This window comes from Corylus avellana, chromosome 5 (assembly GCF_965113065.1).
Source record: "Corylus avellana chromosome 5, dhCorAvel1.hap1.2, whole genome shotgun sequence".
Lineage (NCBI taxonomy): Eukaryota > Viridiplantae > Streptophyta > Magnoliopsida > Fagales > Betulaceae > Corylus > Corylus avellana.
Window position 1 is genome coordinate 7,457,531 of NC_142494.1, and position 14,016 is coordinate 7,471,546.

The 14,016-nt window shown below is 33.7% G+C and overlaps 1 protein-coding gene across 1 annotated transcript; it reads right to left on the reverse strand.

Annotated features, from left to right (window-relative positions):
* Nucleotides 1–3,149: 3,149 nt before the first annotated feature.
* On the reverse strand, nt 3,150–8,407 carry LOC132182726 (wax ester synthase/diacylglycerol acyltransferase 4-like). The gene is made up of 5 exons (XM_088516903.1): nt 8,212–8,407; nt 6,916–7,488; nt 4,421–4,774; nt 4,124–4,261; nt 3,150–3,431 (listed from the first exon to the last, which is right to left on the reverse strand). Exons 1-5 carry the CDS (start codon nt 8,386–8,388, stop codon nt 3,285–3,287), a joined length of 1,389 nt encoding a protein of 462 aa, XP_088373029.1. The 5' UTR covers nt 8,389–8,407; the 3' UTR covers nt 3,150–3,284.
* Nucleotides 8,408–14,016: the final 5,609 nt, after the last annotated feature.

Sequence of the window (14,016 nt, forward strand, 5' to 3'; positions counted from 1 at the left end):
TATCATGCAACAATATGGGTTCAATAAAATCCTTCCCAAAGTCTAATAATCTCCCTAACACGCTTTTCATAAAAAATGAACATATTGAGATCCTATCTATTTAAAATAAGTGATTCTTATCTTCTTACTTGTGGTTGTTTAGGGGTTGTTGTTTGGGTTGCTCAGCCTTTTTTGTATTTTTATCTTGTTATAATTTTTCTTTTCACTCTCCATATTTAAAAAAATAAAAAACAAAAACAAAAGTTATTCCCTCCCCACCCGCAATAAATGCCAATTAAAACTAGAGATCCAAGTCAAAATATTTATGTCCAATAATTCATGTGGTCTATTGAGGTTTCTTTTGAAGAAGGGAATAATTAATTACTTTGTAGCCCGACCTATGTATTTATATAAAACTATGGCCGTCTCCCACCATTATTGATACATGAAAGAGAAGAGAGAGATTATTTTTTTTTCGGCTGCCCCATTTTTCACAACTGCAAAAATCTTCGTTCATTTCAGTTGACTTTTCAGTTTTATAGCATGAGAGAGAGAGTTAGAGAAATGTTCCCTTTTGTGAAGAACTCTCTTTAATTTGTCGGACTGTGAGAATTTGGATGCAAGCTGAAATTTTGGATTTTGAGTTTTATAATTTATTTTTCATAGCGAAATTTCTTTTGGTCATATTTATCTATGAACGGAGACTTGTTAAGCTAAGCTAGAAAAATTTTAGTGTTTTGTATAATTGGCTTATTTTATTTACTTGTGAGTTTTTTTTTTTTTTTCTTTTTAACGAGATGACTTTTGCAAAATTTAATGTAAAAAAGTTTGATAGTCAAAATAATTTCGGTTTGTAACTTTTCAAGATGCGAGCTTTGTTGTGACAACAACGCTTGACGAAGATTTTGGATAGTGTGGTGCCATTAACATGATTCTTTTAAAAAAAGGAAAGTGGTTTCTGCCATCTGGGTTAGGGTGGCCTGCGAGCTACCTCCAAAGGTGGCGGAGGGCGGCTTGACCGGCAGCTATACCTTTCCCTTCTTTTACATTATTTTTTTTTTAATAAAAAAAAATTAATTCTTTAGTTTTTTATTTTTTTAAATTTATATTTTAGTTTCTAAAATAATAATGGTATTATATATATATATATATATATATATATATATATATATATATATAAATCTGGCCTTTTTCGTACACTTTGGTTATTTTATGGGCTACGTTAACACATTTTGAACATTTTGGGGCTCTTCCAAAAATGGCTGTTAGTTTGGGTAGCTTTTTTATATTTTTCCATTACTAAAATAAAAAACTAAAAAAAATTAAAATTTTCTTAAAACAAAAATCTTTTTTACTTTTTTTAGTTTGATATATATTTATTTATTTTTATTAAGAATGACGCATGTCACCATTTTTATTGGCGTTGATGTGACATTTAACCGAATTAGTCAAATTTTTTAATGAAATTTGACTCCAAGAACTAAATTATTTTTTGGCATTTCTTAGGAACCTCTAATTTCCCTTTTATATGACAAGAATCGATTTATAATTCAAGTCAACTACAAGGTTTGATTTTTCATTTATCATTTTTTTATACTGCATGAGCGATATGTAATTTAGGCCAACTATGGTAACTAATTTTTTATTTATTCCAAAAAAAATTGTATTTATTCATCCCTTGTTTTTTATTTTTATTTTTCTTTGTTTAAAAAATAGTTTAGTTTATTTTTTATTTTATTAATTTTATATTTTAGTTTTTAAAAGAATAGGGGTATTATATGAATATTAAAAAAATGTGGCATTTTTTACAAACTTTGGTAGTTTGATGGGCTAGTTTAGTAACTTTTGAACATTGTGGGGCTTTATCGCAAACGACTGTTAGTTTTGGCGCTTCTTTATATTTTTCAGTTTTATTAATTTTTTAATTTTAGTTTTTAAAAGAATAAGGGCATTATAGGAATATAAAAAAATATGTGGCCTTTTTGACAGACTTTGGTAGTTTGATGGGCTATTTAATTTAGCACATTTCGAACATTGTGGGACTCTTTCAAAAACAGCATTTAGTTTTGGGGGATATTTTTTATATTTTTCCTTTTAGTTTTTCAAATTTATATAGATATTTTTGTCTTATTGAAAAATTTGTAAGATCATTTTGGTCTTTTTGTTGGTTTTGAGAGGGACATTGACAATGAGGTGGTAGTTTGAAGGAGTTATGTTTACTTTTCCATAAAATTAATGATAATGATCAAGACTTAGTTGTATTTTGTTCAAAATTATATTTCTTCGATAATTTCATTAACTCAATGTTGTACAGTAGATATATCATCTCCTTAGCTGACGTTAAGTTTGCTTCGAATTCTTTGTAGTTAAGGATAAGATTGAATGAGAAATCTAATGTTGATCAAGCTCAAAGTTTATTTGTTAAAGGTATTTCCAAAAATGAGTCGATCCATTGACAGAAACTCAAGCAATGGCAAAGAAAAATACGAGGCCAACTACAGTCGTAGTCTAAAATGAAAGTTAAGTGTTACTATTACAAAAAAATGGGCATTATAAAGTTGAGTGCTGGAAGTTGAAAAATAAAGGAGAAGATGATAAGTCAAGTTCTTCTTTTGTTGCTAGTGTTGTGGGAAAAAATAAAAAATAAAATTGACGGTTCATAAATTATCCTTACAGTTAATATTTCTAGTAGTCACTTTAATGACAAGTGAGTCCTTGATTATCACTATACATTTCATACGTGCCCTAAAAGAGATTGAATTACTACATATGAGTCAATCAATAGTTGGTTCAGTCTTCATAAGTAATTAACAAATGTAGCCTCTAACATTTTTGGTATTGGTAAAATCATAATAAGGATAAATGACATAATTGTTATTTAGTCCTTTTGACAGAATTCGAGATATACCGTATTTTTTATTTAATTATTATTAATAAATTGAGATCTAAAATTAATTCTTAATCTTTGATTGTGGTAAAAATCTCTATTTTGAAACCGACCAAAAAAAAAATTGTAAACCATTCTCTTTTTAATTAGCCAAAGGCCGAGGTTGATCATCATAGAAACTAGTGCCACACACGATATGTAGTATAGAACCACATATAAGTAATTCAAATCTTATTACTCAACCAAAAGTTAGAAGAAAAAAAAAAAAAAAAAAAGCCAAAAATATAAAAACATTCTTTCAACTAGTTATAACTAGTCCATTCATAATCATAACAGGATTGGAAATATTCATTATGCTTACCAAATAACAATTCAGTATACTTGATGCATATAAAAACCTTCAAATTAAAGTTTTCCGTCAGGGAAGTTCATCTACGGCTTTGAGCATCATCTTAAAGGCATTTTCTATGCATGACTTGAACTTTTGGGGATCAAGGAATCCCTTTTCTATTCCGGCACAGACCCTCAAATTTCCCATATAACTTGTGATTGTTATAGTAAGATTCTGCAAACCCACAATAGTAATAATAATTATTATTATTACAACAGCCCATAAACTATAATTAGAAATTTGAACAGAAACCATGGTTTATTTGTTCCGAAATTATCATTGTAATCAATAATAAAATATCTGAGCAAGTGTAACACCAACGATGTTAGCCCTTCAAAAATCGAAGTTAAGAAGTAAAAGTATTTTAGGAGAATACTAGGTGTTCTCCTAAATCCTAATGTTCCCCTCGTCCGACGTAGATATTATTTTCTAAAAATCATCTGAAAAAAATAAGGGTCAGTTTCTTTTTACTTTTTAAGAAAATAATATCCATCTTGGACAAGAAGAACATAAAGAGAACATCGTCGTTCTTTTATAGTTGATATTTAATTTTGTATGCTGTTTTATAGTTGTAAATTTGAATTATGTAAGAAAAAGAGTTGAATGGACAACAAATTAACATCAAAGCAGTCCTTATTAACTTATAGGGGCACTTATCTAGAGAAGAACCAACAAAATCACATGCTCTTTATTTTATAATGCAAATATGTGACGTCTACCTAAAAATATGCCACAAGTACTGATTCAACCTTGTCTAATTAAGAGATATGATGGCCACAAATTAAATGTTAATTTTTATGTCTATCAAAAGCTCAATATCAAAAACATAAAAGGAAAATTGGATAGTAATACAATTTTAATATTACCTGAGGCCCACCAACTGTCATAGAATATAGGCCTTTAACGGGATATTTAGACACAATCGCCTTTTCAGTTGGCCCAATCACGTTTGAGACCGTCATACTGGAGTTACTTAGTGTCCCATAGATGTATCTAGCAACAGCCTGTATTATTTGCATGCCCATATTAAGAGAAATTTCTGATATGGCAATCTTTCAAAAATAACAAAAATATGTTTCCATATATATAAGTATAACTAATATTAAAATGAAGTTACATAATTGTTTTGAAAAATATCAAATGATTGATTATAGAATATGTACCTCAGGGCCTCTAAGTTTCTTCATAATCTCCAAAAGCCTGCTGGTAAGATAAACATCTAATGAGCTTCTTTTCCTCTTGATTATCTTGTGTGCTTCCCACACAAACTCAATTGGGTCTAAAGATTTAGGATCCTTAAACTTTGGAATTGGAACATGTAAGAAGGCAAATCGGTTTCCCCATGGAGCCTCTGAGTCAGGTTCAACCATCTCCTTCACTGACTTGTATGCCCTTATCATCCTTGTGTTGAGCAACACTAAGGCTGTGGAATGTGCTTTACTTGATTCATGGCTAATCTCTTGCATGCATAAACGGGTGCCCAAGAAGATTATTCCAGTTATTACATCATTTGACGTCTGCACACTCGGGAAAATACAGTTCAGAACTGATCGATGAGCTATAAGAAACTAACTATAATTAACTAAGAATAATAATAAAATAATAAAATAATAAAATAAAAAATAAAAGAGAAGATAATGTTATCCATATAATTGAATTCATAACATTTCCTTTGATATTATGATAAATTAACAATTATCTCAAAAAGCTTAAGCTAATAGGAAGAGATAAATTTAATCACTTAATCAATACTTTAACCATGGAACTCCTTGGATAGGAAGAAGAAATCTCACTGCCTTCCTCAAAATTTGAGAATCATAAGGATTTAACCATGAAGATTCTAATGATATGATGATGAGGTTGAAGCTGTGACATTCGAACAAAAGGGACAACTTTTGGGTCTTAAGTAGGAGAAAATGATTGTCAAGTAAAAGTGGATCTCCCGTCCTTCAATGGCTAATTACATATATATTGATCATTTTCTGATTTGCTTATAGAGGTGGGCATTAATATATTTTAATTAATTAGTAGTTTTAAAAGATATGAAAGTAAAATTGGTCACTCATGAGGAGGGGGAGGTTGATGGGCAAGCCCCCTTCTCTAAGATTACATGATGAGGATGAGGAATATTGGTATGAACTAGGGAGAAAGAGAGAACTAAAATGGAGATTTAAGATATCCTCATTCCTGGCAATCTTGACTCTTTTACCCTTCTTTGCGTCTAACATTTAGAAGGCATAGGCTAGGGAAAAAAATGGCTTTCGTTGGGAAAGAGTCCAAGGTTTTAGAATTATTTCGATACTGAATGAGGCAGAATTCAAAGAGATTAGGTAAGAATAAAACCTAATAAATGAAGCAAATGGCTTGAACTATGTTATTATGATCAAATAAATCATGTGATAAAAAGAATAGAATCTCATTTAAATTAGGGTTAAAAACTCTTTTACCCCTTAGGGTTTCAAAACTTAATTTTTTTCTCCTAAGGGGTTTCTTTTTTATTACAGAAGGTACCTGTGATTTTCATAAAGATCAAAATGGTACTTCCGTTAAAATTCCATTCAAAATTTAACAGAACATCACCTCAGCACCAATCAGATGTCGCCATGTGTCATATAATTAATTTTTTTGTAATTTTTCAAAAAAATTATATTTAAAAAAAATATGGGGGTGGCCGTCATCTTGCCGGTTTAGGGGTAGCGAGCCACCCCGCGCCCGGGAAGTCACCGCTGTTAGGTAGAGACAATCGCTTCTTTGCCTGTTTATCTGGTTGTATATATGGATCTCTCTTTTGGATTGCTGTGGGATCTCAAACCAATTCCAAGCCTTGAGCTAGCTTCATCAACTAGATCATCCTTGGGTTTGCGTTCGGCAAGCAGCGTATTGGATGCCTTTTCCATCCCTGCTGAGTTACTGGGTGAAGAACCACAGCCATCAGAATGAGAGTGCCCCATTTTCAAACTTGAAAGGTTCATCTGAAGATTTGATGCAATTGGTTTCTTGTGAGCAGATTTTTAGTGGGATTTGGTTCCATTCTGGCCCTCACTAGATCCATTTTCATTTACCATCACTCTTATCTCTGAGATTGATATCAAGAAGGCGGTTCTCCCAAACAGGCCAGATGGGGTTGCGCCACCCCCAAATCGGCCAGATGGGGGTTTCCTGGCCACCCCTATGGCCAAAGGGGGTGGCCAGCCACCCCCCAAATGGCCAAGAGCCACCCCCAAATTTTTTTTCTTTTTTTCTTTTTTTAGAAAAAATTTAATTATATGACGCATGGCGACATCTTATTGGTGCTGACGTTACGTTACGTTAAGTTTCGAACAGACTTTTAACGGAGGTACCATCTTGGTCTTTATAAAAATCACAGGTAGCTCCGGTGATAAAAATGAAACCCTATGGGGAAAAAAAAAAAAATAAAGTCTTGCAACCTAGGGGGCAAAAGAATATTTAAAAACATAAAGAGTTACATACTTAAATACTTTAAACCCAAATGGCTAATAAACATGACAGTTGGGAGTTATTAAAAAGTTCATAATTGATACCTAAAAAAAAAAAGTTCATAATTGAAGATAAACTTGCTTTGTGCTAGTAGTGAATATGAATTTCATGAAAATCAAATGATCATTAGCTAGTTTGTGCTTAGACATGTTGATCTTACCAATCCAAGCTTGGCCTTTATGTGTTTGATACGATCAAGAGAGAATGTCATGGTTGATATTGTGATTGGCCGAAACACTACTCCTTCATCCCCCGACCTAATTGGTGTCCGATCGTCCTTAACCAAAGTGCTCTTCAAAATGCTCCATCCAAAATCCGATAGAGAGTTAGAGATCAAGGGAAAGATTTGAAACACTTTTGCAAGAGCACTTTTATTATCACTTTCTAGTTCTGTGTGTGGGCGTGACGGCAACGTTAAGGGAGCAGAAGGATTATCAGCACTTCGTAGACAAGAAAGAAGTGCACCCATGAGGGAGTAGCCATCACCAAGCGAATGATGAAGCTTGAATATGATATTACCAGCTGCATTGCTTGTTGGATACTTGAATACGTGAACTTCCCATAGTGGTTTGCTTTGGGGAAAGTGATCCATTGCTACCTTTGACAAGTAGTCGTCAAGATATGCATCATATGATGTGGGTGACAATCCGGCAGGGAAAATGGGGACATTAACATGGTCTTCAAGCTTCACTTCAACCCTTTTCCATTGTTTTTCACCTTTTTGGTTTGTAACCTGTTTCAGAGTTCTCAGTATTAGTGGCACGTGATAAGATCGAGGTAAAGCTATAAAACCATCGAATCAACAATCAATATACTGTGCTTAAAAAAGAAAAAGAAATCAAGATCACGAAACAATGACAATGTACCCACAATTTTAACAAAATGACAAAATTACCCTTACTAAGATAAAAACAAACATACTAAAATTTATAAAAAATAATAAATAAATAAAAAGCAAAACAGGGGTGCCAAACCACCCCTGGATGGTGGCCGGACCACCCCTAGTTAACTGGGGATGGTCTAGCCACCCACAGGGGGTGGATCGGCCACCCCCGAGAGAAAAATCTAGGCGTGCCTAATTAATCTTCATTTGAGCATGGGTGTTAGAGACTGAAAAACTTCTTCTTCGCAAGGGATTGTGAGACAATTCTTCCTCCGCTTGCCGGAGAAGGATTTGGAAATCAAGACGAGTCAAGTAAGAGATTGGGACAATGACCTAGAAATATAGAAATGGCTTATGTCTTCTTCGGCTTGGGTAAGATACAGAAATGGTTGTGTGAAGGGCTGAGGGGTGTGGAGGGTATTTATAAGCTGTTTTCGAGGGTGGCCGGCCACCCCTATTATATTTAGTGGTGGCTGATCCACCCCCACCCATGCACTTGGGGGGTGGCAGAACCACCCCTTGCCACCCTGTAAATATCAAAGTATCAAAGATATAAAGAGAGAGAAAGGGCACCATGACGGATGAGAAGCGTGAATTGAGGGGAAGGAGTGAATCATTAAGCAATGATATGTCGATGTCGGTGATTGGAACTTCAGTTTCCAAGACAGCAACAATAGATATAGATAACATAGAGCTGTTCAAGTATTGTCCGCTTGGACTCACTGGCTCCAATCCTTCATTCAAGTCCATAATGCTTGGACTCTCTGGCCTTCAATACTCTTGCACTCCCACTCAGATAAGTAATTTAGTATTTAAATCGTAAACACTTGCACACAATATTTAAAGAGTAATGTTATGGACCATTTTTTTATCTTCTTTTATCATCCTAAAGTTAATGTGGCTTTCAAAATCACCATTGGATCAAAATTCAAGTATGATTCATTTAAAATTTAATAGTGATTTTAAAAGCCACATCAACTTTACGAGAATAAAAAGATAGTACTTAACATTACGTATATATATATATTTTGATATGTCCGCACAAGAGGGGGGAGAGGGATTCGAACTAGTGACCTCCGCTTCATTTATGCGTGTTCCCAACCGATCGAGCTACCTCTTAGAGACAACAGTACTCATATTTAAATTGTAGCTTGTGGCTTCAGCATGCTCTAACCATTTAAAGTTAGAGCATATATATTAGGCGCCGGTCTAACTAGGGGCCGGTCCTTAATTAAAACTATTAAAAGATAATAAAGTTAAATACAGCTACTCCTTGATCCTTGAACCTTACCCTTCAGTCATTTTAATTGTCAATTAATTGGGATTTTCTGTCAAGATTGAAAATGGAGAACGAAGAGTTTATTGCATAAATGATTCAATGTTACAATTAACTAACTAACTTAACCAGCTAATAGGTAGCTAACTAAGCCTCAGTTTGTTTCGACGCAAAATGTTATTCATAGGGAAATGTTTTCAACGAAAAATATTTTTTTGAAAATTGATATTCCAAAACACATTTTCCAATGTTTGACGCATACAGAAAATCACAATTTACGATAATGTTCCGACCGGGTCCCGGCAACGACCTCACTAGGTCCAGTGAATCTCAACCGACTCCTGACGAAGTCCCAACAGTGATTCAGTTGGGCCCTAGCGAAGTACCAATGGTAGCCCGACCGGGTCCTTGTGATTCCCAACCGAGTCCTAGTCGTTTCTCGATCGACTCCTAGTGGTCGAGACCAAGTCCCGGTAGTGGCCTTAATTACAAGGTCCCAGCAGAAGCCGGACGGTAGCCTAACGAGTTCTGATCGAGTCCTGGCAGAGTCCCAACTAGGTCCCGACGAAGTCCGGACGGTGGCCCGACGAGTCCAGACCAGGTCCTAGCAAGGTCCATACTATCTCTTGATTGGGTTCCAGCAGGTTCTTGACCGTGTCCCAGCAGGGTCTTAGTGAAATCCGGGCGGGGTCCCAACGATGTCTCGGTTGGGTGTGTCAATTTGAGAATAAGATGCTCTAACTGAAAAAATGGTTTACGACTTTTAAAAATGAAAATTATTTTTCAAAAATTAAAGAGGTTTTTTTATTAAATATTATTTTCAGTCGCACCAAACACTTGAAAATATGAAGAAAAAAAAATTTTCAAAAATTATTTTACGAGTCTAAGATAACAATAATCTGCCACCTGTCTAACTAATTTCCTGCTGATTCACCACGTGTTACTGCAGTGCTTAATATTTTGTTTCACCTGATTAATTCTATTGGTTGTTGGCTGTTACACGTTACAAATTGTTGAGAAAGTGGCCATGCATAAGGATTCATTGGCTCTAACCCTTCCTTGAACTCCATAATTGTATTTGTTTTTAAGCTTTTAGTTATTTTGCAGTCACTTGTGACTTGGAAAATTAATTACACCTCAAAGTTGTGGCAGTCGTTTTTGTTGAGCATAAATATGTGACTGTAAAATAGTTGAGTTTCACATATAAAAATATGTGCCTCAACTCATAAAAATATGGTGTTTTATCATGCAACAATATGGGTTCAATAAAATACTTCCCAAAGTTTAATAATCTACCTAACTCGCTTCTCATAAAAACTGAACATATTGAGATCCTATCTATTTAAAATAAGTGATGCTTAATTATCTGCCGACTTGTGGTTATTTAGGGGCTGTTGTTTGGGTTGCTCACCCTTTTTATATTTTTATCTTATTATTATTAATATTTTTTTTTTCACTCTCTATATTTGAAAAAAAAAAAAAAAAAAACAAACAAAAACCAAAGTTATTCCCTCCCCACCCGCAATAAATGCCAGTTAAAACTTGCGATCGAAGTCAAAATATTGGACAAATTAAGGTCCTTATTTATCTCCAATAATTCATGTGGTCTATTGAGGTTTCATTTGAAGAAGGGAATAATTACTTTGTAGCCCGACCTATGTATTTATATAAAACTATGGCCGTCTCCCACCATTATTGATACATGAAAGAGAAGAGAGATTATTTTCTTTTTCGGCTGCCCCATTTTTCACAACTGCAAAACTCTTCGTTCATTTCAGTTGACTTTTCAGTTTTATAGCATGAGAGAGTTAGAGAAATGCTCCCTTTTGTGAAGAACTCTCTTTAAATATTTGTAGGACTGTGAGAATTTGGATGCAACTGAAATTTTGGATTTTGAGTTTTATAATTTATTTTTCATAGGGAAATTTCTTTTGGTCATATTTATCTATGAGCGGAGACTTGTTAAGCTAAGCTAGAAAAATTTTAGTGTTTTGTATATAATTGGCTTATTTTATTTAATTGTGAGTTTTTTTTTTTTTTTTTTTTTTTTTTTTTAACGAGATGACTTCTGCAAAATTTAACGTAGAAACGTTTGATAGTCAAAATAATTTCGGTTTGTGACATTTCAAGATGAGGGCTTTGTTGTGACAACAACGCTTGACGAAGATTTTGGATAGTGTGGCACCATCAACATGATTAAAAAAAAATTGTGGAACCTAAAGAAAAAGTATAGCGTCCCACATTGCTTGAGTATGAAAAAAATAATGTGCTTATATAAAACATGCTATCTCTAAATAATATGAGGCCTTATGAGGTAAACCTAATAACAAAATCATGTAGGCTGAGACCCAAAGCGGTTAATATCATTGTCCTTTGTTGACGAAAAAACTAAAAATGATTTTTTTTTTTTTTTTTTTTTAAAAAAAAGGAAATTGGTTTCTGCCAATTGGGTATGGTTGGCCTGCAAGCTCCCCCCAAAGGTGGCGGAGGGCAGCTTGACCAGCAACTACCCCTTTCCCTTCTTTTTCTTTTTCTTTTTTTTTTTTAAAAAAAAAAATTAATTCTTTAGTTTTTTATTTTGTTAAATTTATATTTTAGTTTCTAAAATAATAAAGGTGTTATAGGAATAAAAAAAAAAAAATGTGGCATTTTTGATACACTTTGGTTATTTTATGGGCTACTTTAGCATATTTTGAACATTTTGGAGCTCTTTAAAAAATGGCTGTTAGTTTTGGTGGCTTTTTTTTTTATATTTTTTCATCAATAAAATAAAAAACAAAAAAATTAAATTTTTCTTAAAAAAAATCATTTTAGTTTTTTTAGTTTAATTTATATTTATTTATTTTATTAAGAATGACACAAGTGGCCATTTTTACTGGCGTTGATGTGACATTTAACCGAATTAGTCAAATTTTTTAATGAAATTTGACTCCAGGGACTAAATTATTTTTTGTCATTTCTTAGGAACGTCTAATTTCCCTTGTATACGACAAGAATCAATTTATAATTTAGGTCAACCACAAGGTTTGATTTTTAATTTATCATTTTTTTATACTGCATGAGCAATATGTAATTTAGGCGAACTATGGTAACTAATTTTTTTATTTATTCCAAAAAAAAATTGTATTTATTCATCCATTGGTTTTTTTTTTTTTAAAAAAAAAAAAAAAATTGTTTAGTTTATTTTTTATTTTATTAATTTTCTATTTTAGGTTTTAAAAGAATATATAGGGGTATTATATGAATATTAAAAAAAAATGTGGCATTTTTAACAAACTTTGGTAGTTTGATGGGCTAATTTAGTACCTTTTAAACATTGTAGGCCTTTATCACAAATGACTATTAGTTTTGGGGGCTTCTTTATATTTTTTCATTTTATTAATTTTTTAATTTTAGTTTTTAAAAGAATAAGAGCATTATAGGAATATAAAAAAATATGTGGCCTTTTTGACACACTTTGGCAGTTTTGATGGGTTACTTAATTTAGCACATTTTGAACATTGTGGGACTCTTTCAAAAACTGCATTTAGTTTTGGGGGATGATGAGGTTGAACCTGTGACATTCGAACAAAGGGGACAACTTATGTGTCTTAAGTAGGAGAAAATGATTGTCAAGTAAAAGTGGATCTCCCGTCCTTCAATGGCTAATTACATATATATTGATCATTTTCTTGATTTGCTTATAGAGGTGGGCATTAATATATTTTAATTAATTAGTAGTTTTAAACGATATGAAAGTAAAATTGATCACTTATGAGGAGGGGGAGGTTGATGGCCAAGCCCCCGGCCTTCTCTAAGATTACATGATGAGGATGAGGAATATTGGAATGAACAAGGGAGAAAGAGAGAACAAAAAAGGAGATTTAAGATATCTTCATTCCTGGCTATCTTGACTCTTTTACCCTTCTTTGCTTCTAACATTTCGAAGGCATAGCCTAGGGAAAAAAATGGCTTTCGTTGGGAAAGAGTCCAAGGTTTTAGAATTATTTCGATACTGAATGAGGCAGAATTCAAAGAGATTAGGTAAGAATAAAACCTAATAAATGAAGCAAATGGTTTGAACTATGTTACTATGATCAAATAAATCATTTGATCAAAAGCATAGAATCTCATTTAAATTAGGGTTAAAAACTCTTTTGCCCCTTAGGGTTTCAAAACTTAATTTTTTTTCTCCTTAGGGGTTTCATTTTTATTACCGGAGGTACCTATGGTTTTCATAAAGATCAAGATGGTATTTCCGTTAAAATTTCATTCAACATTTAACAGAACGTCACGTCAGCACCAATCAGATGTCGCTATGTGTCATATAATTTTTTTTTTTTTTTTAATTTTTCAAAAAAATTATATTTAAAAAAAAAAATGGAGGTGGCCGTCATCTGGCCGGTTTAGGGGTAGCGAGCCACCCCACGCCCGGGAAGTCACCGCTGTTAGGTAGAGCCAATCGCTTCTTTGCCTGTTTATCTGGTTGTATATATGGATGTCTCTTTTGGATTGCTGTGGGATCTCAAACCAATTCCAGGCCTCGAGCTAGCTTCATCAACTAGATCATCCTTGGGTTTGGGTTTGGCAAGCAGCGTATTGGATGCCTTTTCCTTCCCTGATGAGTTACTGGGTGAAGAACCACGACCATCAGAATGAGAGTGCCCCATTTTCAAACTTGAAAGGTTCGTCTGAAGATTTGATGCAATTAGTTTCTTGTGAGCAGATTTTAAGCGGGATTTGGTTCCATTTTGGCCCTCACTAGATCCGTTTTCATTTACCATCACTCCATCTTTGAGATTGATATCAAGAAGGCAGTTCTCCCAAACGGGCCAGATGGGTGGCGCCACCCCCAAATCGGCCAGATGGGGGTTTCCTGGCCACCCCTAGGGCCAAAGGGGGTGGCCAGCCACCCCCCAAATAGCCAAGAGCCACCCCCAAATTTTTTTTCGTTTTTTTTTTTTTTTGTTAGAAAAAAATTAATTATATGACACATGGCGACATCTTATTGGTGCTGACGTTATGTTCTGTTAATTTTCGGACATAATTTTAATGGAGGTACCATCTTGGTCTTTATGAAAACCACAGGTACCTCCGGTAATAAAAATGAAACCGTATGGGAA

Excerpts from the sequence above, each read along its gene's own strand:
- LOC132182726 (XM_088516903.1), bottom strand. The coding sequence starts at position 8,388 with ATGGACTTGAATGAAGGATTGGAGCCAGTGAGTCCAAGCGGACAATAC. Across the intron at positions 4,775-6,915 it reads TAAAGGCCAAGCTTGGATTG|ACGTCAAATGATGTAATAAC; the intron begins GTAAGATCAACA and ends CCGAGTGTGCAG. Across the intron at positions 3,432-4,123 it reads TGACAGTTGGTGGGCCTCAG|AATCTTACTATAACAATCAC; the intron begins GTAATATTAAAA and ends GTGGGTTTGCAG.